Below are 26,181 nucleotides of genomic sequence, written 5' to 3'. Positions count from 1 at the left end.
AAGATTAAGATTATTTCAAGTAACGTTAATTCATCCACTTTGCATATACGTAATATTCCCTAGTCCTTTTCCTCTGTTAAAGACGTGTTGTATTGATAACGATCTTAAAGGCCTAAAGAGTTAAAGGTGTTCATGAACTCTTTCACTGTCCAACATTAAGCAGCAATAGGTGGGTTCATAATGGATTTATTTGGACATAAGCTTTCGTGGGTAAAAAAACCCTCACTTCTTCAGATGCATAAAGAAGTGAGGTTTTTTTACCCACAAAAGCTTATGCCCAAATAAATCTGTTAGTCATTAAGTGCCACCAGACACCCAAAAGTATTCATTCATATTGAAAGTTTATTGATTAAACACAAGAAAGAACACAAAATTAAAACAAGTATTTATGTTGAAACTGTGGTTGAGTGATTATGCAAAACAGACTTAGTTAGACCTTATCAAGGTCTCTCTCCTTTTGGTGTCAAACTATCAGTCTCTTATTTTCAGAACAGCCTTTCTTTGTTGAAAAGGCAAAGGTTAATTTTACTCTGTCCTGATGTGAAGGGCATCTGCTTATCCTGTTCTTAACAAGCAGACAGACTAACGGTGGAGGAGAGATGGGATAGAAAACATGGGTGAAATATGGCTTTTGTTGATGTTGTTGGAACACTGGATTACTAGTTAATTACGAGTGGATGCTTTGGCTGGCTAATCGATCAAGACACCTGATGCTTTGACCCTGGTCAGTTATGATCTGATCAGGGCTGTCATCTGGTTGGATCCTTTCTCCTTAGACACAACTGGATTGAATGACTGCAGTATAGTTGACTTAAGGAGTCAATGAAAAGTCAGGAGTGAAATAGGCTAGGAAGGAAGAAAGAAAGAAAGAGAAATCGTGGGTGGAAGATAACACACGAGAAGGGAATTCAGTACAGGATCTTGCATGTCTTTGTGGTGCTGGTAATTCACTCTCCCTGCTGAGGGGCTGAGGAGTGGGTGTCATGATGATGTGATGACTTTCAGCACTCACAGGAGAAAACCAAGTTCCTTAAACGAGCGAGGCTAGACGGCCTTCCCTTCAGGAAGAAAGTCCCTTGATATCACTCAAGAAAATTTCCATACTTGTGGAATAAATATATATAGGAAGGCAGAATTCACTTTCTTCATGTGGCAGCTAACGGAAGTCTGTTTCGAAAGCAGATAGTGGTTTGGATTACAGCAACCATGTTAAGTCAGTTGTTCGAATCTTAGCTGAGAATTTCCAGACTTCTGCGCATACTTTGTTTTTTCATTGTTTAATAGTGTATCTTAGCAGCTCCCGACAGCACCAAACAGGCCCCATTGTGTTAAGTGCTTTGCAAACAACTGGAAAGACAGTGTTTGATTTTTTCTGTCCTCAGTTTCACAACAGTGTAATGCCCTGAAGAGCTTACAATCTAATTTAATGTTATTTTTTTAAAAGCTAACATTCCAATAACACATTGTTCTCCCAGGGAGAATGCTTTCAAAGCCTTAAGTCTTTTGACTGGGTATATCTTTTTGTGAGTGTTTTGTAGACCAGAAACAATTATGCGTGGCATTGTTGGGAGCTTATCTGTAGAGCAAAGGTTAAGAGAATTGGAAAATCCCTAACAGAATTAGGAAAGGCTGCTATAGATAGCTGAAAACAGAATAGTCATCCCCGTACCACAAATACCAGGTAATGTTTCTGTTTACACACTACTCTTGGTTTCACTTTATGAACTGTAGTTTGCATCTCAGCCACCCGATAGTAAGAATTGTTAACGTAATTTCGAAGTGCCATGATGGGTAAATCATATAAAAGGATAGTGTTTATAGTGGTGGCAACAAAAGGCCTTTGACGATTATTGAAAGCAGAGCCATTTGATGATGGTAAAAGTAGTTTGTTTATACTGTACACTACATTTCTATATGGTATAGTAAGTAATATAGCAAGACAATATCCAGTTACACAACAAGACAGTATCCAAAGGGCAGTACTCAGATGTCTTCTTGAGTTATGGCTGGAAAGAAAATGCTGAAATAAAGGATTAGGGAATACTCTGTTCATAAGTAAACTAGGTATTCAAGGGCATAAGCATGAACACTGACCTTCGTGTCAGTAGAGGCTTGGTCAGTACTGTATTGGCACTTAGATGTTTTTAATGGCATTTCATGGATAAAGTTTCTATATCGTTCTGTACAAATTGATTTTAGTGGCATCGGACTGTAAAAGGAGCTCTGTAACTGATGAGAACTAAGAAATTGCAACTCTCTTTGTGACCATGGAAGCCATCTCCCGTGCTTTTAATGCACAATATTAATACAGCTACTTAGTCTCATTTCAAAATGAGTACTATTTCAGGACTTGGACTGCAAGCTCATCACCTGACCTTCCCTGGCAAGGGATTGTCCTGAAGACAGGACAAGAAGTGATGGGCTTAATCTGCAGCAAAGGGGGACTTACGCTAGCTATTATACTTCCCAGCTCTAAGGATAGTTAAGCTCTGGAACAGGTTTCTAAGGGAGGTTGTGGAATCACATCACTGGAGGATTTTAAGAACAGGTTGAACAAACACTTGTCAGGGATGATCTAGGTTTACATGGTCCTTCTTCAGCAGAGGAGGCTGGACTAGGTGACCTCCTGAGATCCCTTCCAGCCCTACATTTCAATGATTCTCCGTTGCTGTAGAACATTTAGCTTCCGTGAAATTGACGTTTTCTGACAGAAAAGTGTTCCGTCTGCACATTTTTAACCAGCTCTAATGTGAATACAGTCTTGTGGTTGAGATATTACACACACGTATTAGGAAATTTGAAATTACAGTGTATGCATGTACACTTATAGGAATCATTATAACTTGACCAAAGTGCCATTGTAGGTCATAATAGAAAATTTAAAAACTAGTGCATATATGCACAGGGCTGTGAGTTATGGTTGCCGTGTGAATTATATTGACGTTTATGCATCTATGGTTGTAACTTTAATGTTAGGAAAACATGATTTTAATATACCTGGGAATGTTGTTTTAAGTACAATGTTTTAGTTGTATTTTTGTCTTTAGGGAGGGAATTATCATCTTTCGTCCACTTGAATGAATTCAGATTAGGAGATCAACAATTCGTGTTAGGAATCTGCTCAGCCAATTAAAAAAGAAAAGTATTTTACTTTTAGTTTTTCATTTCCCCATCCCTTGTTTCATTTATATGTCAGTCTCTGTCCCATCATTCTGCACCCATCCAATCACCTGGGATCTCTTTCCCATCTTGCGACTGACAAACCTTTGTTTCACTTACTTTGTCATGAGCATTTCCGGAATAGAATTGCTTAGCGTAATCGTGCCTGTGTTCTGGTTTAGTAGAGTTTCCTGGTGCAGACCTTTTAGAAACTGACCGGAATGGTGTGATTCTGATCAATTTCAGATTGCTGCTAGCAAATACAGGCAAATCCTAATACTCAAGGAACTGTCAGATCTTGCTAAATAATTCGGTGGAGTTGTCTGCTGGAGCGAGTATGGAAATGTGGTATTTGTGTGATCTCATGTGTCATCTAAAAGCTGCTGTTAACACATTTTACTGGAAATGATTTTTGTTGTGCAATGTCGTAGTGAAATGTTGTTCCAAATGTACTTCAGATAGCCTGGTCACATTCGAATAAAAACTAATTGTTATGGAGTCATAGACGACAATAAATGATGTGATGTCGTAGCTTGTCATGAAGTGTACGTGGATTACTCAATTCAAGAGGCACACTGTGTGTAATATAAAATTGTAAATTTTGAAATTTTAAAATGTAATTAACCTAAATTATATCTGAACTTTGTGACACCAGTCATTTGAATGCTGAAGTCTAAAAGAGACATTTGTACTTCTGGCTTATTGTATGAGTGTACTAATGTGACAGGAATATGCCGCTTCAAATATTAGTGTCTCCAGACTGTGGATCTCTCAAAACTGGATCACTGGGCAACAAAGTGGCAGATGAAATTCAAGGTTGATAAATGCAAAGAATGCACATTGGAAAACACAATCCCAACTATACATATAAAATAATGGGATCTAAATTAGCTGTTACCACTCCACAAAAGAGATGTTGGAGTCATTGTGGATAGTTCTCTGAAAACATCCACTCAATGTGCAGCGGCAGTCAAAAAAGCAAATGGAATGTTGGGAATCCTTAGGAAAGTGATAGATAATGAAAAAGAAAATATCATATTGCTGCTATATAAATCCATGGTACGCCCACATCTTGAATACTGTGTGCAGATGTGTTCACCCCATCTCAAAAAAGATATATTGGAATTGGAAAAGGTACAGAAAAGGGCAATGATTAGAGATATAGAATAGCTTCTGTGCGAGGAGAGGTTAATAAAACTGGGACTTTTCAGCTTGGAGAAGAGACGACTAAGGAGGGATATGGTAGAGGTCTATAAAATCATGATTGGTGTGGAGAAGGTGAATAAGGAAGTGTTATTTTCTACTTCTCATAACACAGGAATTAGGGGTCACCAAATGAAATTAATAGGCGACAGGTTTAAAACAAACAAACAAAAGGAAGTATGTCTTCCCACAGCGCACAATCAACCTGTGGAACTCCTTACCACAGGATGTTGGGAAGACTAAGACTGTAATAGGGTTCAAAAGAGAATTAGATAAATTCATGGAGGATAGTCCATCAATGGCTATTAGCCAGGATGGGCAGGGATGGCATTCCTACCATCTGTTTGCCAGAAGCTTTGAATGGGCGACAGGAGATGGATCACTTGATGATTACCTGTTCTGTTCATTCCCTCTGGGGCACCTGGCGTTGGCCACTCTTGGAAGACATGATGCTGGGCTAGATGGACCTGTGGTCTGACCCAGTATGGCCGTTCCTATGTTCTTATTACTGTCTGTTGTTGTTTGTTTGGTATCACCTGAAGAAAAGACTCAGTCCCAAGATTCAGCTGTGGTTATTGTTACTAGATCCAGACTCTGTCATAAATAGGAAGATGCAGTGTTAAAAGACCGTTTAACACTGTTGAGACATTTTTCCTACTGTATTGGAAGATGAAATTCCACCCGTGCTTTTTTCCATTGGCCCTGCACTTCCCAATCTAACAGCAATCATTGATATGGGAGAGAAATAATTAGATTTTTGTTACATTACTTTATAAGAAGAGTATAGCGACACTAAAAATGTTTTGTTAAACCTGTTAGTGCTGTCCATAGCAACAGAATCTTGAGATACCACTGTCCATTGGGAAGTTGAGCAATTCCTCTTTGAGCCAAGCCACAGATTTGGCTTCTAGTGTCGCAATAATACCAAAACATCCATCCTTGTGATTCAGCACAGTCATTTACACAATATGGTCGTCTTCCGCCTCGCTATAATAAGGGATATTCAAACTGTAACTGTGGCAGTTTGGCATGGGTGTCTTTGCCGTCCAGGCTTTGCAATGTTAAGTTGTTGTTTTGGGTAATGGTCAGTTTGCGCCTTGGGAGGGCCGTGTGGAGAGAGCACCCTTGGTCAGTTAGTTGACAATGGGACTGAGACAAGCCAAAAGACGTGGAGCATAGTGGGGTGGAGGGAAATCTTTAATGTTTAAAAAGATTATTCACTGGATATATATGCATCTTTTGGCATTTTTCTTGTATGTTGTTTGTGTTTGTCTTGTCTGTTCAAATACTCTTAAGGGCAAGGACTATGTGTCTGTGTGGGACCCTGATAATAATTGGAGCCTTTGGATGCTATTTCAATATTAACACCTCATTAGTGCCATTTTTTCTTGTTTCTCTTTTTAAATTTGGAGATGCCTGGGTGTTTATAATCAAACTAGTATATTTGTTTTCAGTTTGTGTTCCTCCCCGTTTCTGTGTGTGCACATAGTGTAACATCATGTATTGCAGCATATGGTAAACAAAGGAAGTGTTAGACTTAGAATTCTTCTTAATAGTTATTGATATGACAGTGATGGTTAAAGATGTACCCTGTATATTTTCATTGACAGATTCCAGTTGCACATTGTTTTGGACCTCCGGGACATTACAAAAGAAAGTTTTGCACCGTGTGCAGAAAGCAGTTAGAGTCCCTTGCATTTCGATGTGAAGGTAATTAAAAACCTGTATATGCACGGTCATGTTGTGTCACATAAAAATAGATATATGTGTATTTCTAAAGATCTATAAGATATGCTAATAATAACCCCGAGATAAATTCCTTTCTTTTTGCATTTATGAGAGAAGCTCGACTTAATTTGTACCCTGGGCTGCTTCACTTGCATTGCAATAGGTTGGAGCGTACATGGAGGGAAGAGGGAATAGGGATGGACCTAGAGTCATGTTGGATAGTTTTGGGCCCATTCTGAAGACGCTTGTAAGCAACATCAGGGATCAGAAAAAGGCTTTATAAAGTTAGTTTTAAAGATTTTTTTTTAATTGGGTGATAAAAACTTGTGTTCTCTTTTGATGGTCTTCATTGACTAGTTCAAAGAAAAGTTATTGACGACAGTTAGGGAGGCACTTATACCTTGAGATGAGTTTTGATTTGATGACTTTCCTTTGTATTTGACAGACCAATTCCTCTACCTTTTGGCAGACACTATCCTTCAGTTCTAAACTAAACAATCAAAGAGTGCGTTATGAAAGAGCCCCTAAAAATTGCTCAGTTATTACCCTACGCTCCTGGGCTGAAGTTAACACATCTCCCCAGTCATTTTTAAATCTTGCTTTTTAAAGACTGTTTCTCTTTTGAAAGTGGTTGTCTCTAAACTATCCCCTTCCTACTCAACAAATCTGTTCTTTTTGGTATCTGGAGGCATATCTGCCAACTGCAATGCAGTTTCCAGCTTTTACTCCTATTAATAATGCAGAGCCAACACAGCTTTGCTGCGTGAGCTGCAGATTGTACTCTACCAAGTGTACCAACAACAGAATTGTTGCTTTGTTCCAATCAGCTGTGCCTCTGTAACCTCACTGAAATCATGATTTGGTTTGCAGAAACTTTATTACTGGAGATGTGTGGATGGAAAGAACTCAGCTTGTCTCTAAGTCCAGGCTGAATTTACGAAACTGTCAACATTTTCCTTATCAAATGTGTATTTAAAAAAAAATAGTTGATAAATAACTCTGGAACTGCACAATATCTTTTTTTACCAAGTAATTTTTGTGGCAGATTTGTAGTCAAGTTAGGAAGTACTTAATCTATTGGGGGAGGGAAAGCTCAGTGATTTGAGCATTGGCCTGCTACACCAAGGTTTGAGAGTTCAATCCTTGAGGGGGCCATTTAGGGCTTTGGGGCAAATATCTGTCTGGGGATTGGTCCTGCTTGAGCAGGGGGTTGGACTAGATGACCTCCTCTCTTCCAACCCTGATATTCTATTTAGAGATCTCATACTTACTACCTTGTTATAGCAGTTTTCAGAAGGATTCTTTTCAGAGAAGAAAAAAATGTTGCTTCTCCTGTAGATTTAAACATAAGACAGTCTTGGCTTATGTGCAGTGGCGAATTACATCCACAACCGTGTGTAGGACTACAATTAGCTAGAATGTGCTTATTGACTTTATTTCTTACCACTTACAGAGCACTTTTAAAATTAAGTTTACAGAATGGGTAACTTGATGATTCTTGTAAAAAGCATGACTGTCATTGTTACTGGCTGTCAGCATGGCTGACTTCTGGCATTAGACCTGGAATACTCCTCAGAGTTGTGTGAGGTGGTTGGAACAATGGGTTCCATGAATGCTACAGAAAGAGGTGGTTTGTAGGCCTGCTGGAATCCTGAGATTCATGTTCTTGATTCATTTGAAGAGGCAAATGTTGCTGTCTGCCCAGAATGCTCACTTTTAAAGAACAGTTCTGTTTACAATTTAGATTGTAGCTTATTTTCTTTTCTTTTTTCTTCTTCTTCCACATAGGTTCATGGCCATTTGTCCCTGTGTAATTTTACGTTTGGGGTGTGTCTTCCAGCATTTTTATCCATTCTGTTACATTAACATGTGTGTCTGTTAAGGAGGTCATTACAGAACTGTGTCATTCCAGGTCATGCAAGTTCTGTTGCGTTTTGTTGAAGCTGTTAACTTGGAATTCCACTTTGCTAACGGGTCAGTGACCTCTCCTTTATAGCTGAAGCTTCAGGTCAGCCTTTAGGAAATCAAAATACTGCTTTTGATCCAAAAGGAAAAATTTATCCAAATCTTCATGGGCCACAGTAAGGCTTCTTCTGGTGAAAATCTAACAGCTGGACATATCTGACTTCTAAAACATCTGGCATAAGGGGAGGCTGTAAACCCCCTCCCACGCTCCGGTGTTCTGTCTCTTGACATTAAGATGGAGACTAGGATATAGAGTGCAAAGAGATTTGGACCAAATCTCCTGAATGGGATGGATATGCCCCTTTTCTTCTAGAATATATCCAAGTTGAAATAAGGAATCCAAGTTGACATCTGACAGCAAAATGGTTGATTTCAGGTATTAGTCCTTGGGTAAAATTCTGCTGTCTGGCTGTTAGAGTCCACTTATGATTCTGGGTTGTCTAATGTAATCTCTCTTTGTGTATTGCACACACAGTATTTGTGTATATTCAGTGGAAAGGTGATCTAGGTTTCCTGGGTAACCTAACAAGCTAGACAGAGGCACATGGAAAAATATTTCCTTTTGATGCTACAGGAACTCTTTGATGCTCCAAAAAACTCTTCAGGTCCTTTAGACTTGTCATTAAAGGTGCTGGAGTAACGGTTCTGATGATGGATTGCTGGTTCCTAACGAACAGGTACAACATACTGTAGAGGCAGCGGCAGTGCAAACTCCTCCACACTCCATTACCTTGTGTGTGTGTGTGCGTGTGTGTGTGTTTTTACTGTCTGCTCCTAGGCCAGCTAAGGATGTGGCAAGGAGGAAGCCTGTCCCTTATTTAGGTATCAGGTTAAAAGAGTGCAGTACAACACTATTAATAGCTCAGTATCCCAGTATGCTACACTCATCCTGCTTTGGAGGGACACTTTGTCAGACACCATGTCTGTTTGTTCCCTGGGACCCCTACTGAGACTCCGAATCAGGCAGAGTGGAGGAGTTTGAAGATGTGATTTTTGGAATGTCTACAGTCATCTGCCTCCTCTCCCCGTGATGTCAGAGTATTTAGGGATACGACTTAGTGGTTGGCTATCACTCCTCTGTGTTTAGGACTTCATTGTTTTTCAGCTATAGAAAATAGAGAAAGTTGCCCTTCCTATTAATGGGGGTCTCCTGAACTCTACTTTCTCATTTTGTTAAAGCAAAATTTCCAATTTAAGGTGAGAGAGGTGATTATATTAGGGAAGAGGACTGGTTTCTTTGAATCAGACTATAGACATCCTTGTAGTAAACTAGCCAATTGTTGTTCTTATCTTACTTTATTGGAAGAAATAATTAAATCACTCAAGCGCAAAATTAGCTTTGCCTTCCTACATACTTGCTTTTTCAGTTAAATAATAGTTGCATCAATTAAATGCATAGTAAATTGAATAACACGCACCATAATACAGATAAACGTCTTGCTTTTTGCCCGTCTTTGCTGAACAGTAAAAGTCATGAGAAATGCTGTGTGGGGAGATAGGAAAATAAAACAAACTTGGGTGCTAAAGACATTTCCTGTTTAATTTTTTACTTTCAGTGTGTGAATTACACGTGCATACAGATTGTCTCCCGTTTGCTTGCAGCGATTGTCGTCAGTGCCATCAAGATGGGCATCAGGATCATGTGAGTGTTAACTTGTGTGACTAGAACAGAGTATGAAGTACAATCAGTTACTTTCAATGTAAAACAAACCTGAATCTTTCCCCTCCTCCAATAACATCCTCCCCCAGTTTCTGTTGTGTGGCTTAATGCGTGAGTGACATTGTTTTGGTAGATATATTTCTTATATATAAGGAACAGAAAAATACATCCTGCATATTATTGGATTTTGTTGTGAACTGATGCTCCTTTTTGTTTTCTAACATGTTACTGACATTTGTCCAATGGAGAGCAGGATGTTGCTGCTGAATTTTAGACATGCTCGGTGGAGCTCAAGTTGAGCATACCCAGAGGCGTTCAGAAAATCTCGGTCTTTATTTAAAAAAAAAAAAAAGAAAGACAGACCGATCTGGTGATGGGGAAATGGAAATTCCCTCTTCTCTCCGAGGCTGCTTCTACCTCTTTTTTTTTTTTTTTTTTTTTGCTTCTCATGATGTGAACCTTTTTTAGAGACACTGTAATGCTAATGGTACAAGCCTGTTGGCAGGACAGATATAATTATCATCAAAATACAATGTGCCCTTTGTGCCCTTCCTACTGATGGATCATTTCTAAGCTGTAGTGTCCTCTTTGTGAAGGGGGAAATGATTGTACGGCTGTTGCACTTCTCCCTGTTGTACTTCAGTTAATTTAAATTTTGTAGCCAAAACTTTAAAAGATGGCTGCTGAAAATTAGGGTAATTTAGTGGATATTGAGGCCTGATTTTCAGAAGTGCTGAGCAGCCAGCATCTTCCATGATAGTCAACAGTTACTGCTGAATGCTCAGCACTTCAGAAAATCAGGCCTAAATGTGGTGGTAGTAGTACCGTAGCTTTTAGCACCACTTTTAAAAATGTTTGGCCTCTCTCTCTGTCTCTCTCTCGTACTGAAGGCTGACTAGGCATTTTGAAAGGGTCTGTTATTATAGTAGCTAGAGGTGCCATTTGCTGTGTATATAGCTTTAGCGTAAGAATACTACATTGTGGGCTGTTTACAGAACATGAAATACAAATTAATATTTCTGTGTGCTGTGTTGTAGCCATATCGGCCTCAGGGTATTAGAGACAGGGTAGGGGAGGTGATATCTTTATTGGACCAACATCCGTTGGTGAGAGAGACGACTTTCGCGCTTACTCAGAGCTCTTCTTCAGATGTGGGAAATGTACTCAGAGTGTCACAGCTAAATACAAGGTGGAACAGATGGTTTAGCATAAGTGGTTAACACATATTTCAAGGGACCATTCCATGTGAAGTGGCCTGTTAACACCCTTGCAGTTAAAGGAGGAAAGGAAGATGGGGGTGGCGGGGGTGGTGTTAGTGGTTACAGATTGTTGTAATAAGTCATAACTACACTGTCTCTTTTCAATCCATCATATTGAGTGTCTAGCAAAGTTATGAATTTAAGCTCCCAGGCTCATCTTTTGAAAGGCTTGTGCAGGTTTCCTTTGAGGATGAGGACTGATAGGGCAGACCTAGAGTGATAGTTTGTGAAAAGTGTTCACCCACAGGTGATGTGAGGTTTTTGTCTTTTATCGTTTTCCTGTGGTTTTTCTGCATTTTGAGCTTTTGAGCAATGTGACACACCCCAAGTATGCAGAGAATCATTATAGAAGCCACACATTTCTGAGAGCTCTAAACCCATTTCAGGCTGGCTGCTGCTTATGTCTCAGGCAAAATGTTTAACGTTTGCGCCTTAATTTTTTAACCTGTAAAATGCTAATTCTAATCTCTCTGAATATTTTGGGAACTAAGATTTGTAATGGGCTGTGAAGATGGAAAGTGCTATGTAAGTGCCAAATATTGTTCCTTAAGTTGATGCATTTATTACAGAACTAAACATTACAATGCTTAGGAAAACGGGACAGTGAGACTTCTTTATCCTGGATTTTTTGTGGGATTTTAATGGCCTACTGCAACTTGCTTACTCCATATTTCAAAGGAAAATAATTAAATATTTTATATATTAATTACATTAAATATGCACAACATTCGGTGTTGTTTTTCCTAAAGCCTTTAGGGTTAATTTTAAACTAATCATGTAGGGACATGGTTGTATTTGCCATTTGGTATAATACAATCGATTGATCCATTTTCTCAGGATACATACCATCATCATTGGAGGGAGGGAAATCTCTCGTCCAGTGCTCGCTGTGAGGTCTGCAAGAAAACCTGTGGTTCTTCGGAGGTGCTGTCTGGCATGAGGTGTGAGTGGTGTGGCATTCTGGTATGTAAACGTCATTGGTCATGTCTGTGGAAATAAAAGCATTGTTAATTTGATGTATTTAAAACTGGCCATGAATAAATCAGTCATTTGTTGGATGACACTCGATAAATCAGAGCAAAACTAAGTTTGGGGTTTGTTTCCTTTAGTTTCCAAAGTGGAGGAATTTTAAAATAAGCAGATAAAATTAGGAAATTCTCAATGCTGTGTCTTAACAGGATTCTTTGGGGATACTAACACTGCATAGTTAACTGCTGCTTCTTCGTTCAGTACAGGGCTGCTATTTCATTTCTTGTCTTGTGGTTCTCACCCATTATGTATGTTACCAGTTAGTCCTTGTATTATTGATGTGAATTGTAAAAAGAAACAAAGATTTATGCTGATTACGTGGAATCCCTCCTTCTAACCTACTCATGTTCCCGTTCACCGTGGAATGTTGTTGAACCCCGGAGATTGTTTCCAACGTTTCTTAACATATATTTGATTTTGTGTATTTGATTTTGATTTTGTACCGCTAATGTTTGATTCCCATACAACAGAAGTTTCCTTTCATCCAGAAGAGAACCAAAACTGCTTACAGACGTATAACTGACATACAACCTGCTGTGTAGAATAGGGGTCACTGCATCCATCATTAGTCACCTAGGGGGTGAAACGCAGAAACAATGCCTAGAAATAACACACCAATCGTTAGGGGATAGGAAGTTAAAAACATATTTAATAATTAAAAACAAAAGTATTTTTGAATTGCCACATTAAGTCTTAAAACTTACTGTAGCAAGCTTACCTGTATCTTAAGGGTTAACAGTTAATCAGTGTTTCAGGTATATTTTATGTCAATTATTTAGATATTCAAACATACTTTTAAAAAACAAATACCTGAAATAACACAGATCACCATTTTTTCTTTAATTTTTTGCGAACTTCTTTTATTGGCTCTGTTCATCAGTTTGTCATATGTATTTACCATAATCTGATTCCAAGGATAATAGATGGTCTAGAATAAATGTAAGGCTGAAATTTACTCAAGAGTCTGGGCTGATGACATAAGCTTCAGAAGGGACAATTCCTGAATTTGTCAATGGAAGTAAAACCCCAGGAGGAGATCGCAGCCTCGACTCCCTACAGGGTAACCTATTAATTATAACACTAGTGTCCACGTTTTGATCATCTTCCCACTTGTGAGTACCACTAGAATGCAAAATCCAATGGTTCAGGTACAAAACAACCTTACTATTGTTCCTTTATGTCCATGTATGTAAAACTTTAGATTTCCGTAGAATGTTTTTAATATTTTAAAAAGTGTTGTCACATGTTAAGAATTCTCACTGTTATGTCAATAAAAATATAGAGAGTTAAAATCAAACCCGATGTAAGTGGCTGCAACTCCATTCATTGCATAGGAGATGGACCAATTTACAATAAGTATAAATTTGTTCCAGCATGGTTTGCAAGGCCACTGCCTAAAATTTTGTTATAGTGAGTTAATTTTTTTACAAGTTTAATGTCTGAGGTTTGACACATGTTTAATGATGTTTCTGTTTATAGGCTCATGCTTCTTGCTACATTATTGTACCACCAGAATGTACTTTTGGAAGATTAAGGAATATGATTCTTCCTCCAAATTGTGTGCGGTTAGTTTCTCGCAATTTCAGCAAAATGCACTGTTATCGAATATCAGAGAGCCTGCAAACAGAGCCAGGTAAAGACTCTGAAAATGGTATCTGATAGAGTGCTGAATATGTGGAGTTACTGTGTTTTACATCAGTATTGAACTGAATTTAAGGTTGCTGATCATGTAATATGTCTTTTTTGAGGATGTAATATTAATCTGTTACTTGCTAAGGCTGCTACTTCTGCTACATGATATGGATTCTAAATTCAGAGCCTGCTGAATTCTTGTTTCTGTTTGACTATTTGGCATCAGTTCTACTGAGTTTGACAATAAATATCTAGGTACCTTGGTTTTCTTGCTATAATATGTTCTAAAGAAAGCCTAGTTCCAACTTGCACATAACATGATTGTATATTTACAAACATAGGGCATTTTTTATGAAGGAGAAGACTAGTATTTTTGTGAGCAAATCATGTCTCAGCCTGTAGCTTCTATTATTCCAGAGCTGAAGCAGCAGTATGTCACTTCTGCATTTATAGGAAAAATAAATCTCCATATACAGGTTGGGACGGCAGAGGAGAAAGCAACTGCGTTTTTAGCACCTTTTTCGATCAAACATGTCTTCCCCTCCATCTCACATGCATTTAGTAACTTAACAGGTGTAGTGTTTATTGTGGAAACTGTAGACCCGAGTCGTCTTTGACTAACTAGGATACTGATGCTGATGATATAAGCAGTCATTGATATAAATGCTACTATTTAGCAACTCATGTTAGTAAATGTTTTGCTTTCCCTGTTTGTAATTAAAGATTTGTCCTTTCCACGTGGAAGAGATTTAATTTGTAGGATAACATTTTGCTGCCACCTAGGGTGCATATTCCTTATTTACTTTAGTTTTCAGGAGCATGCCTTTTCTTATGCCATTGCCCTCTTTCTTTTTGTGTTTTAAATTTCAAACATCCCAAATGTAAACTTACCTTTTTTTCTTAGATATTATTTTTGTACATTAAGAATGAAAGGGAAGCTAAATACACCAAACTTTGCCAGTCTTGGGAGGTTAAAATGTTAAAAACTTGTTTCCTTCAGAGCTTCCTGAGAAGTTGGACGTGAGTTTACTGTTGTGGTGTTGTAGATTTGAGTGTATCTTGGTACTCATGAAAATAGATATTTAATAGCTATCACTAGCAAGAGTCATCTGCAATACATGCACAAGCTGTAATATTACCCCAGCGTCTTTGGTAATGGACCTCAATCCTGACCTACACTTTCCCAGCTATTGCAGCCTCTCTTGAGCAGAGACACGCTAGTTTTTAGTGATCATTTATCTATATTACGAAAACCATGCAGTGAAACACAAGTGGTAAGGGCCATCTAACCTAGATTCACTTATGACTTAAAGTGACCTGCAGATATGTGGTTTTCAATAACTGGTTTTGTACCCTTCGTTGCTTTTTTATCATGTACATAAAATGCTGGAAAACTGAGTGGTGTTAATGATTTTTTCCTACTTGTTTTTTATTTTAGAAATATCAGGCATGTTTACTCTGGACCTCTCTGGTTTTGCTGGAGGGCTTGTTCAGGGTCTCAGACAATGAATATTATTAGATGTTTAATCTTTAGCAAAGTCTTCCATTCTCAGAAATGTTAGTCATTAAATTGGAATTAACAAAAACCAGACTTTAAAACTGTCTGATTAAAAATTCTCTAGTTCAATATTCTGTAATTTTCCTCTTGTGATGTCATCCTTTCAGAATGCCTTCATACATCATTTAACCCCCCACCCCCCAAAGTTTAATATTCATTGTTCTTTATTTGCAGGTCATAGGTGAAATTTGAACCCAGATCTCTATAGGTGAAAGACTAATGTTAACAATTGCCGCTCTAGTCACTAGGTTTGTTACATTAGGTAACAGCCAAAGGTTTTCTCCATTTTAATACTTAGGATTATATATGCTCGTTATACAAAGTTGCATTACCCAACTTCAGGTTGCCTGAGTACATTTTAACAGGGTACATTTTCTTGTCATTAAATCTGCATATTCAAAGCACAGAAAGCAGAACATCCAGCAACCAACAGTGAAGCCCCCACCACAGCACCAGACCTGAAAGTTGCTTTCCTTTGGTGGGGGGCAGGTGTTAGTAGTAACTGCACTTAGATATGAACTTTATGGATTATTCCCTCAACTCTCTAATAAGTGAAACCAAAACACAAACTTTGGGGTGTTTGAAATTCTGGTCCATGTTTTGTAGCTCCAGCCCATGTAGACAGAGGATATATAGTCAGGCTCTGAAAAGTCTCTTCTGCAGAGAGATCACCCAGCTGTCAGGATTCTCTCTCCTGGGTCTCAGCTCCCTAGCCCGAGGTTGGTAGAGCTCCCCAGGCTTCAAAAGACTGTTGATAACTGAGGCGAGAGTTATGCAGTTGGGAGAGGAAGCCAATCGCCCTCCCCCGTCAGGTTGCGCATCGCCTGCTGACCTGAACAGCTGCCCTGGACCTCACTGGACACGTTCTTCTTGGCTGGTCAGCAAAGGAGCTATGCTTCTGCCATTGCTGCTGCAGCTCTTCTCCCCAGACTTTCTGAAGCACGGCACGAAACCTTTCCAGTTGAGACCGGCCTGGCTCTCCGGAACAATGACCATGGGAGGGCTTTTGGCAGAAGCTCTTTGGTCAGCGCATCGGCCCCTGTTTTTCTCTGAATGCTTGGGTGCCTTGATGGTACTTTGTTTGGGGCTCAGTGCATTGTCTTGGCGCTCTCCATCCTGTGAGCACAACTCCCAGGTCCTACCCTCCACTGGAGGTAATGTGTTTGGGGAGCAGGTGGAAGTGTCACTGCTGAGTGCCAACGAGAGGCCTGTCACTCTGGGCTTTTGGACCTTTAACTAGCCTTTCAGATCCTTCTCCCAGGTAGGCTATGGAATCTGCTTTGGAAGCTGCCTTTTGCAGCAACTCAGAACACCAATGAATAGAGCACGGTGCATCAACACCAGCCATGGAATGGTCCCACTCTCCCTGTCAGTGAACACCAAGGACTAAAGGCTTTGTGAAAGGATCCGTGGTGCCTTCCTGACTGAGGACACTGGGAGCTGCTTATTTGGTCAAGGAAAAATTCAAGATGGTCACTCTGAGATCTGCCTTCCCTAGAGAAGGGGGCCTGGCTATTTGCTGTGGATCTTTCTAAGGCTCGTGTGCATATTATGGGCACTTCTCAAGGACTGGTGCTGTCTGTTTTGTTACAGAAGAGCCATACTGCTAGTTCTTTGTTCAGCCTTCAGTGAAGGATGGTCATTAAATGCTTGGGAATAGTTGGGGCTGCTCTGCCAGGCTGGCAGTGAGGTGTCCCGCCATTTGGTTGGTTGATGATGGAGGGACCTTATTCAGTTGAGTGTCAGGTCAGCTTGTGTCACCACTGGAGTGTGGGAGTCATCAGAGTTTGTGAAAGCAGCAAAGAGTCCTGTGGCACCTTATTGACTAACAGACGTATTGGAGCATGAGCTTTCATGGGTGAATACCCACTTCGTCGGATGCAGAGTTTATGGTAACTCACCCAAAACCCCATCTCATCCCAGACTGACCAGGGATCGGGTGTGATACGTCACCTGTCTGATGGGGCGGCAATGGTCAGAATCAGGAGGCAGCAACTCATCCCGTGTTGCAAATTCTGGATCTCCCAGCCGACACATGTAGCACATCTACACGCTGAGTTCGACCTCTCTGGAGCTGAGACACCAGAGGACGCAGAAGAAATACAGGGACTTTTTACACTGCCCCTGAGTAACAGAGAACCTCTGGGCAAGTCTGATGTTGTGGCTGTCCAGGGACAGTTTGCAATGAGGAATTCCAAACACTACCACCCTAACTCATAGTGGCCATGGCTATCTCTTGCCTAGTCTAGGGTGCTCACACAGTGGAACTCTACACTAAGGGAGTTTGATCTCTCCAGCAATAGCCATTCACCAGTTGCTCTGATAAGGACAGTCATGTATCTGCTAAGGATTGTCAGAGTCCTAGTATTCCAAAAGGCGGTCCTGAGTCAAGTGGGCATTGGGAAAGCCTTCGGGAGGCCGGAGTGGACATTTTCTCACAGGTTATTCTTCATCATCATACACCTAGCAAGGAAGGTCCACATGATCACAGTCAGCTTGAGCTGATCTGTGTCACATCCTTCTGAATGTCTTCTGGATTGGAGCTTGGCAGATCAGATCATCCCTTCCTCCAGTGTGGGATGCTGGAGATGAGTTGCGTCATGTCCGACCTAAATAAGAATCTACCGGTCTTTTATTACTATTACTAAAAGGTACCTTCTCCATTTGCTGTCGGAGGATGGTGCTATATGTTTTTCCACTGACACCTCTTGTATCAAGGTCTGTTCAAAGCCCAGGAGTGACGGAATTTCAGTTACCATAATAGCACCATATCGGCCCAGGCAAGAGTGGTTTTCAGCGCAGTTTTACAGGTTAAAAGCTGGTCCCTTCAGGATGAGTCTCTGGCCTCAGATCATCATTTGAGACCATGGTGTCGCAGTGCATCCCAGCTCCAGAGCCTGCTGCTTGGCCTCTGGTAGGAACATACCTGCCAACGCAGTGTGGTACACAAAGGTAGATATTAAATTGCCTAGACATAACATAAAATCCTGTGCAAGTCTTTGCTGATGGTGCAGAGCCTTACTGCTTATTTCCCTTGGCAAGGGTGGCAGGCCCAGGGGCACGGGGTATAGATGCCATCTCCGCTCCCACTGGACTTGAGCACAGATCGGTGTAGGGGCTGTGGCAGATGTTGGGCACAGGGAGCTATTCTCAACTCTTTTCCTCCAGGGGAGAGTGGTATTTGCAGGCTGTTGTTGGTGACCGTGGGGCTTGCTCGCTCCTTCCATCCCTCTTGTTCCCTTTCAGGCTGGAAAGCCCCTTTTGAACCACTTGGTTCCTAGGAGTTTTAATTTCTTACATGAACGGCCACTTCAGTGGTGCTAGTGACTGTATCTGAGTGAGCGAGCTTCAGGCCCTGAGAGCGTTCCTTCCAGTGTATACCAAATCTCCTATGGATAAGCTGGTGCTGCAAACTCATTTGAGGCTCCTCTCTAGTGGTGATCAAGTTCCACCTTACTCACCCTGTTCTCCCACAGTCTGTTTCCCATGCCTGAATGCCCATACTCTCTAAATGCTTGAGGTTCAGAGATCCTTAGATCTTTAACTAGAGCTGACTAATGCCTTAGAAAGACCATCACGGTTTTTCATTTTGCACCGACTTGATAAGCAGCCATTTCTATCTGTTTGCTTTTTGTATGGCTGTGATGTGGCTGGCCTGTCAAGGCTTGATCACAGCAAAGGATATTTCCATCCCAGACATACGTAAGGCAGGCTCGTTTCATTCTCGGTGCTTTCTCACCTTCTGCTTGGAGTCCAGAAGGAATTCTGTTTTAGGGTTTCATGTTCCAGAATTCCTTTCTAAGGAAGAAAAGTCTAAGCTCTATGTTTTGTTTTTTCGGATCAATTCTATACAGTTTTTCGAAATTTGGTTCTAATTCATCATGCAGGATGCTACAGTTGTTACTTGTGGTAGTGATGAGCAAATGTCGGATTCCTCCTTTACTTAAAAAACATAATCTCCAAAACACTATTGCTGGTAACATTGTTGGCGTTGGCATTGGCCTTTGGTATGGTGATTCATTTTGTATTGATTTTTATATAATAAAACCAAACAATGGAAAGTCCAAAAAGGCAGATGGCTTCTAGCTTGTATACGTTCCTGAATACCACACGCTTCACATGATCTCAAAGAGAATTATGTAATCTTACAATTTGTCTAAGCTTCAAGACCAGACACTCTGGTAAAGACATAACACATTTGGGTGGGAGTTAGAAAATAGGAAAAGATCTCTCGTTTCCCTGTTTATGTTTATGTAGAAGAAGGAACTAGGGAGGGGTTAAATAGACTGGAACTTGTTTTTCTGCCTGTTGCAACATTACTATAACTCTTCACTGAGATATCTGTCAAGTCGTTTACTCTCCAGTAGTGAGAATCCTAGTAAATGGTAGTTTTAGAGAAAGGAAAATTACTAACCTGTAATTCTGCTTCTTTGAAGATTTCATTATATCAGGATTCTCACTCACTCACTCACCCACTTTTCCTCAAAGTCTGGAGGTTTATCTTTGTTGAAGCAGAGTTTGGGGGCCTTGATTTTTTTTCATCTCTTCTTAAATCAGATTTTTAATCGTTTTTTATTTTTTTTTTTTGGCTGACTCTTTTTTTGGGCCAATCACGCAGTCAGTAATTGACTGGAGGTTTCCAAGGGCAGCAGTTAAACTGTGTGGAGGCTACATGTCTATCAGTATGGTGGGCTGGCTTGTATTCCACCTTGCTGCTACTGCTCTTGGAGAACCAAATCTGTCAAGAGGCGTGCCATCTGTCTTGCACTAGAGAAGTGAGACACAGGAGTGGGATTTCGGTCAGGATGATACCTTCAGAGAAGCAAAATCACAGGTCAGTAATTTCTTCTTAATTATTTTGCCAGCATTAAAAATTTGAATATATAAACTGTAAATATCATCCAATACATTGACTCCCAGTTTTAAGTAATAAATCACCTCATGTTTCCTCTTCTAGATCTGGACAAACAAAATTTTGTGTTATTTTGCAGCTCTTCAGTTTTGGAATTATTTTTATGAAATGGATAGATCTGATCTGATAGCATTTAATACTCTGATTCTTGTTACAATATCGTAGTTTAAAACTTATGATCAGAAAGTCTATTTTTAATTCACAGGCAGACATGACAGGTTGCAAAAGGGATGAAACTTGCAAGTAGTAATATTGAGACAATCAGCGAGAGAGAATTTGAGGCTGTGACCCACACAGTGGTTACATGTTAATCCTTGTCAGTGTGTTACACTGCTACCTTCATTGGAATGTTGTGGTAGTGATTTTAATTTAAAAAAGCTAAGTATTGGAAGAGGAAATGTGGTCCTTGCTGTAGTGCTCCCCCGTGACTTTTGTTGTCTTTGTTGCTTCCATTAAACTTTTTTAAAGTAAGACTCAGCTATTATTTTGTGCAATGAAAAGGTAACCATCTCCTCGAAACTTTTCTTTCCACAGATGAAGATGAGGATGTTGATGGCTTAACACAAGGGTCAGTGAAAGATGCCCAAATTTCAACAGATTCAAGTAAGTAAAAGTTTAGTAAGTTGGGAATATTGGCTCAACGCAACCTTTATTATATTTGCTTAACGTGATTTTCCTTGTGAAGAATAGTACTCCTAAATAAAGCTTCCCTTTGGTCAGACAGTTATGTTCTAATGGGAATTACTGATCTTGTGTATTCGGTATTGGGTCAGCACATCTTGATGTATATGAAGTGATAATAGTTAGGCCCTTCTGTGAAATCCACTCGAGCATTTTAATGAAAAGAGGTGATGGTATTCATTAGATCATAGCTGTCAACCTTCTCTCCAGGTGTTTTCCACAGGTCAGCATCTCTGGAGTTAATTGCTTTCTGTAAGTAGTATTCTCAGTAAGTCACAGCTAGCCATCTCTCTCTCACAATAACAATTGAGAAATCATGTGTTTATGTTTAATGATTCAGTAGTGTTAAGTGATAGATTTGGAGGGCAGGCAGTACATTTCTTTAAAGCAACTAGCCTTTCATCTGTGGCTACTTGGGTTCAAATCTTACCCGGGACCCTCTGCTCAGGTGAGACCCAGTAAGAATAAATATTGTGGTGTTTAGGTATCAGGATTGAAGCCCATTGGCAACTGCGCAGTACAGTTTTTGTACCCATTGACTGCTCTACGTTTCATATTAGCTATTATTAGTCTCTCTCATTTTCTTGAATTGTGTCATCAACCACAGTTTATTAAAACAAAATAAAAGGAAATGGAAGAAACGACTAAAACCAGCAAATCATCACATCTTTCATGATGTGGTTGCATAAATGGCTCTAGTACAAAAAAGTAGATTGAAGAAAAAGTAAAGAAAGAAAGAGCCTTCCATGTCCCCTTCATGTTCTTTCAAGATCTAAGACTATTGAGGAAATTGCTGTGTGGCTAGGGCCATGCCAGAGCAATACTTAGCATAGTTCTGACCGTGTGCTCAAATGTGTTCGTATCTCCCTTTTATTTAAAATAGGGTTTAAACTTCTCTCTCTCTAGATGGCTATGAGGAATTGGACATGCCTCATACTTCCTTATTGTAGGATCAGGTTGTGACCAGCTGTGGTTTATCAAATAAACTTGCACTTTTTCCAGGGGGCGGCTTTTCAAATAGTAAAGCGAAATAATCCTTTATGTGCCAGCATCTGTTCTTTCTTCCATACCTTACTGACTGAGGGTGGTGTTACCAGATTTGCCCGTTACTTTGGGGTACACTCATTTATTCGGGTTACTCTTCGGGAGGAGCGAGGAGGGTGTCAGTCTGTAGTTCTACCCATGTACTGCTCGTGTCACTTGTGTTTTCATATGGAGCTCTACTTCTCCCTTCTACAAGTTCCCTCCCAATGGAGCTATCCCACAGGACCTAGGTTCCTCCAGAACCAGCTGAACAGACACACATTAACAGAGAAAGTCTGAGTGGACTGGGTCAAGCAGCATTTCCAAGCTGACCCCTTATATGCCCCTGGACTCAGTAGTCTGGGTCAAGCAGCACTTCCCAGCTCCCACCCTCGTGTGTCACAGATTCAGCACGTCCCTCTCCCCACTTTCGCGTTACAATTGTACTGGTAGTAACCCACTTGAGGAGCAAACCCCGCAGTAGCACTACATGGATCTTTAGCTTAGGTTTAAGAGAAGTGTTTCTGCAGAGTAAATGGGGAAGCTAAAAACACAAAAGAATAAAGTTGAGAGAGAGAGAGGGAGGGAAGCAACCAGCTTAACCATAAAAGTTATTTATTGAATAATAGTGATAACCACACAAGGAGAGCCTGAACCAACATAACAGTTACATTATTAAAGGTTACAGAAGTCATATATAGAAAACTATATCTGATCAATGAAGTCAGGGTTAGAAAGTTATACCTGAGGTAGAAAAGAAAACAGAGAGAGAGAGGGATCTCACCACTCCATGAAGCTTGAACTGGTTGGGATTCTCAGGTAGCTCAGGGTCCTGAGTGCTGGAGACAGGCAGAGCCCCCAGCATGAACAGTCAGGAGAAGATGAAATCCCAGTGGAACTGATGCAGAGTTTGGATCTAGAACACACTTGAGCGTGGGTAGGGTTTCTTGTGGGGAAACAACATAGTTCAAGGGAGAACACTAGATTTGTTTATGGGTCAACTGGTGACTCAAGGGTTTTCTTCAGGCTAGACAGTGGGAGCTGATCACTCCTAGCTAGGGGTGGTGTTTTCTTCCAGGGAGCTCACAATGCAACTAGGCTGCTTCAGTATTTTGGATATCAGTCAAGGATTCATTACTGGAATTGGTCTGGTAACTGCTGAGCTGAGTGCGTGCAGGCGTAGGTTCATTAACATGGCTGGAGCAGAGATCCCCCAGCATGCAGTGCCTCCCTGCTTTTCTGTTCCCAGAGTTCTGTGCGGTTCTTGCCTTGGAATTTCTGTTCTCCGTTCTGTATGCTAATGGAGATACCTCCCTGTCCCATCTTTGATGCAGATGAGGCTAGGGGAATTGCCTTAATCCTATCATCCTTGACAGGAGGGGTCTAGGTGTGTCTCCCATTGCCCTCCCTGCCAGTCTTTGATCAGTTTTGGTTTAAGCAGAGGCAGGGGGGGAGGGGGAGTGTGTCCTTCATGAGTCAGGCAGGCTGGATACTGCACCCTGGTTCCCCAATAACACAAAGCTGACTGGTATCACTGGTATTTCTCCATCAGTGGCTGTCAAAGTGAGTGAGATGTCTATCCTGCTATCTCAGAGGCCTTGGTTGACACTGCTACTCCAGTACACCTTACTTTATACGGACTGACCAAGAAGATGACGACAGTGCACTCAAAGAGAGATTCTAAACATCGCTTTTCCTTACATGCATTTTTCACCAGTGTCAATCAGTAAAACTGGGGAGAACGGGAACACACTGTACATTTTCAAAGACTAATGCAAAGCATCTTTAATCCCCTGCTTTAAATAAAATGGTTAGACTAAAACAAATTGCTTCCCCTTACTATATATTAACACAACATAAATGGATACAGATGTTCCAACCTAACTGGCTGTCTTTCATGCCTTGATTTTTGATGATCGCTGTGTTGGGAGGAGAGAAATTCTAATGCTTCTACTGAAAACAAGGGCATTGTGTTCAATGGAAAGTATTAATTACTCATTGGCTTGACACTTTCAAATATTAATGTAACTGATACCAGTAGTAAGGCTTTGCTCCACCTTCAGCTGACCCTTTCCCCTGCTGAATGTAGCCCAAGAGGTCCAGAGAGATCTACTCATTGACTTTGCAGGAGGGATCTTTAAATTTGTTGCATCACTGTTTCAAGTCAAGCTCTTCTTTCAGAGTGCAGAGGAGTTTACTGTGTAAGGGAACATGATACTAGAAGTGTTGATCGCCTTCATAGTTATGGTAGCTAACCTGCTATTTATCTTCCAAAAAAGATGTAGTTCTTGTTTTTTCTCAGTTTCATATATCTCACAGATACAGCTCTGTTAAAAAAAAAACAAAACAAAAAACAAAACCAAAAAAAACAACACAACAACAAAAACCCCATTGAAAAATAACATGCAGGATATTTTGGGGGATGTGAAAGGATAGATGCCTGGCCAACTTTGGTTTGTAAGACATGCTATTTACGTTAGAGAAGGAACAAACGAGAACCATGACAAAAAATATATAAAATAAAGAATGGTTTATAAACAAAGTTACATTAGGATCTTTTGTTCATCCTTTCTCATAATGTGAGAACAAGGGGACATTAAAAGAAATTGATAGGGAGAAAAATTAAAACTGATAGAAGCTTTTTAAGAGCATGCATTATTAAATTGTGGAACTTATTGTAACAAGATATTATTGAGGCCAAGAAATTATCAGGAGTAATTAGAATATTTTAGATGGGTAGCACAGATATTCAGAGTTACAATAGTAAATATTCTTTTAAAAATGAGTTTGAGAAGAGATCTGAACCCTCACACTTCAGGACATAAAGTAGGGTCTAGGGGCTAGTCTGTGCAGGAAAGTTATATTGGTATAAGCTAAAGTGTGAATTTTAACCAATATAATGTGCAGCTACTCTTATTCCATCATGAAAGCCTTTTATTCTGGTGTGAGACCTTTTATTCTGTTTAGCTCATTTCTTTTGGGAAGGGGTTTAAGCTAACCTGAAAAGAGTTGTTGCCACAGAGGGTTGTACCTGTTTAGCTGTACTGGTATAACTGGAGACGGGATACCCGGGATGCAAATTCTTGTGTTCCTACAGACAAAACACATTGTTTTTAGCTGAGGTTGTGTTTGAAAATGGTGCTGAACATAAAGAATCACAGGCCTTGTCTACACTATGCGTTTAAACCGAATTTAGCAGTGTTAAACTGATTTAACTCTGCACCCGTCCACACGAGGCCCTTTATATCGATATAAAGGGCTCTTTAAACCGGTTTCTGTACTCCTCCCCAACGAGAGGAGTAGCACTGAAATCAGTATTGCAATGTCGGATTAGGGTTAGTGTGGCCGCAAATTGACGGTATTGGCCTCCGGGCGGTATCCCACAGTGCACCATTGTGACCGCTCTGGAAAGCCATCTGAACTCGGATGCAGTGGCCAGGTAGACAGGAAAAGCCCCGCGAACTTTTGAATTTCATTTCCTGTTTGGCCAGCATGGAGCTCTGATCAGCACAGGTGACCACACAGAGCTCATCAGTACAGGTAACAATGCAGTCTCCTGCGAATCGAAAAAGAACTCTAGCATGGACCGCACGGGAGGTACTGGATCTGATCGCTCTATGGGGAGAGGATTCTGTGCTAACAGAACTCCGTTCCAAAAGACGAAATGAAAAAACATTTGAAAAAATTTCCAAGGCCGTGATGCAGAGAGGCCACACCAGGGACTCAGTACAGTGCCATGTGAAAGTTAAGGAGCTCAGACAAGCCTACCAGAAAACCAAAGAAGCAAACAGAAGGTCCGGGGCAGGGCCGAAAGCATGCCACTTCTACGCTGAGCTGCATGCAATTCTAGGGGGGTCCGCCACCAGTTCCCCACCCCGTCCGTGAATTCCAAGGTGGGGGTGGTAATCTCAGCCATGGCTGGGGATTCTGCGGACGGGGAAGATGAGGAGGAAGAGGAAGAGGAAGACGAGCTTGCAGAGAGCACACAGCACTCCGTTCTCCCCAACAGCCAGGAGCTTTTTCTCATCCAGATGGAATTACCCTCCCAGCCCTCCCAAGCCACTAGCCCAGACAAGGAAGCGACCTCTGGTGAGTGTACCTTTGTAAATATAAAACATGGTTTAAAAGCAAGCATTTTTTAATGATTAATTTGCCCTGAGGACTTGGGATGCATTCGCGGCCAGTACAGTTATTGGAAAAGTCTGTTAACATGTCTGGGGATGGAGCAGAAATCCTCCAGGGACATCTCTATGAAGCTCTCCAAAAGCCTTTGCAGAAGTTTTCTGGGCAGGGCAGCCTTATTCCATCCTCCATGGTAGGACACTTGACCACGCCATGCATATAGCAAGTAATCTGGTATCATTGCATGACA

General features: G+C 40.6%; 1 protein-coding gene across 3 annotated transcripts in view; it reads left to right on the top strand.

Moving 5' to 3' along the window:
• Positions 1-26,181, top strand: part of DGKQ (diacylglycerol kinase theta) — a 146,347-nt gene that overhangs the window by 50,436 nt on the left and 69,730 nt on the right. For all 3 annotated transcript variants that reach the window (XM_050943063.1, XM_050943064.1, XM_050943065.1), the window contains exons 3-7: positions 5,973-6,072; positions 9,612-9,697; positions 11,812-11,937; positions 13,483-13,636; positions 20,640-20,708. In XM_050943063.1, the coding sequence (XP_050799020.1) occupies positions 5,973-6,072; positions 9,612-9,697; positions 11,812-11,937; positions 13,483-13,636; positions 20,640-20,708 (535 nt within the window). The remainder of the gene's footprint in view (positions 1-5,972; positions 6,073-9,611; positions 9,698-11,811; positions 11,938-13,482; positions 13,637-20,639; positions 20,709-26,181) is intronic.

This window comes from Gopherus flavomarginatus, chromosome 3 (genome assembly GCF_025201925.1).
Source record: "Gopherus flavomarginatus isolate rGopFla2 chromosome 3, rGopFla2.mat.asm, whole genome shotgun sequence".
Classification (NCBI taxonomy): Eukaryota; Metazoa; Chordata; order Testudines; family Testudinidae; genus Gopherus; species Gopherus flavomarginatus.
Note: the sequence above shows the minus strand (reverse complement) of the source record. Positions and strands in the feature narration are given on the sequence as shown.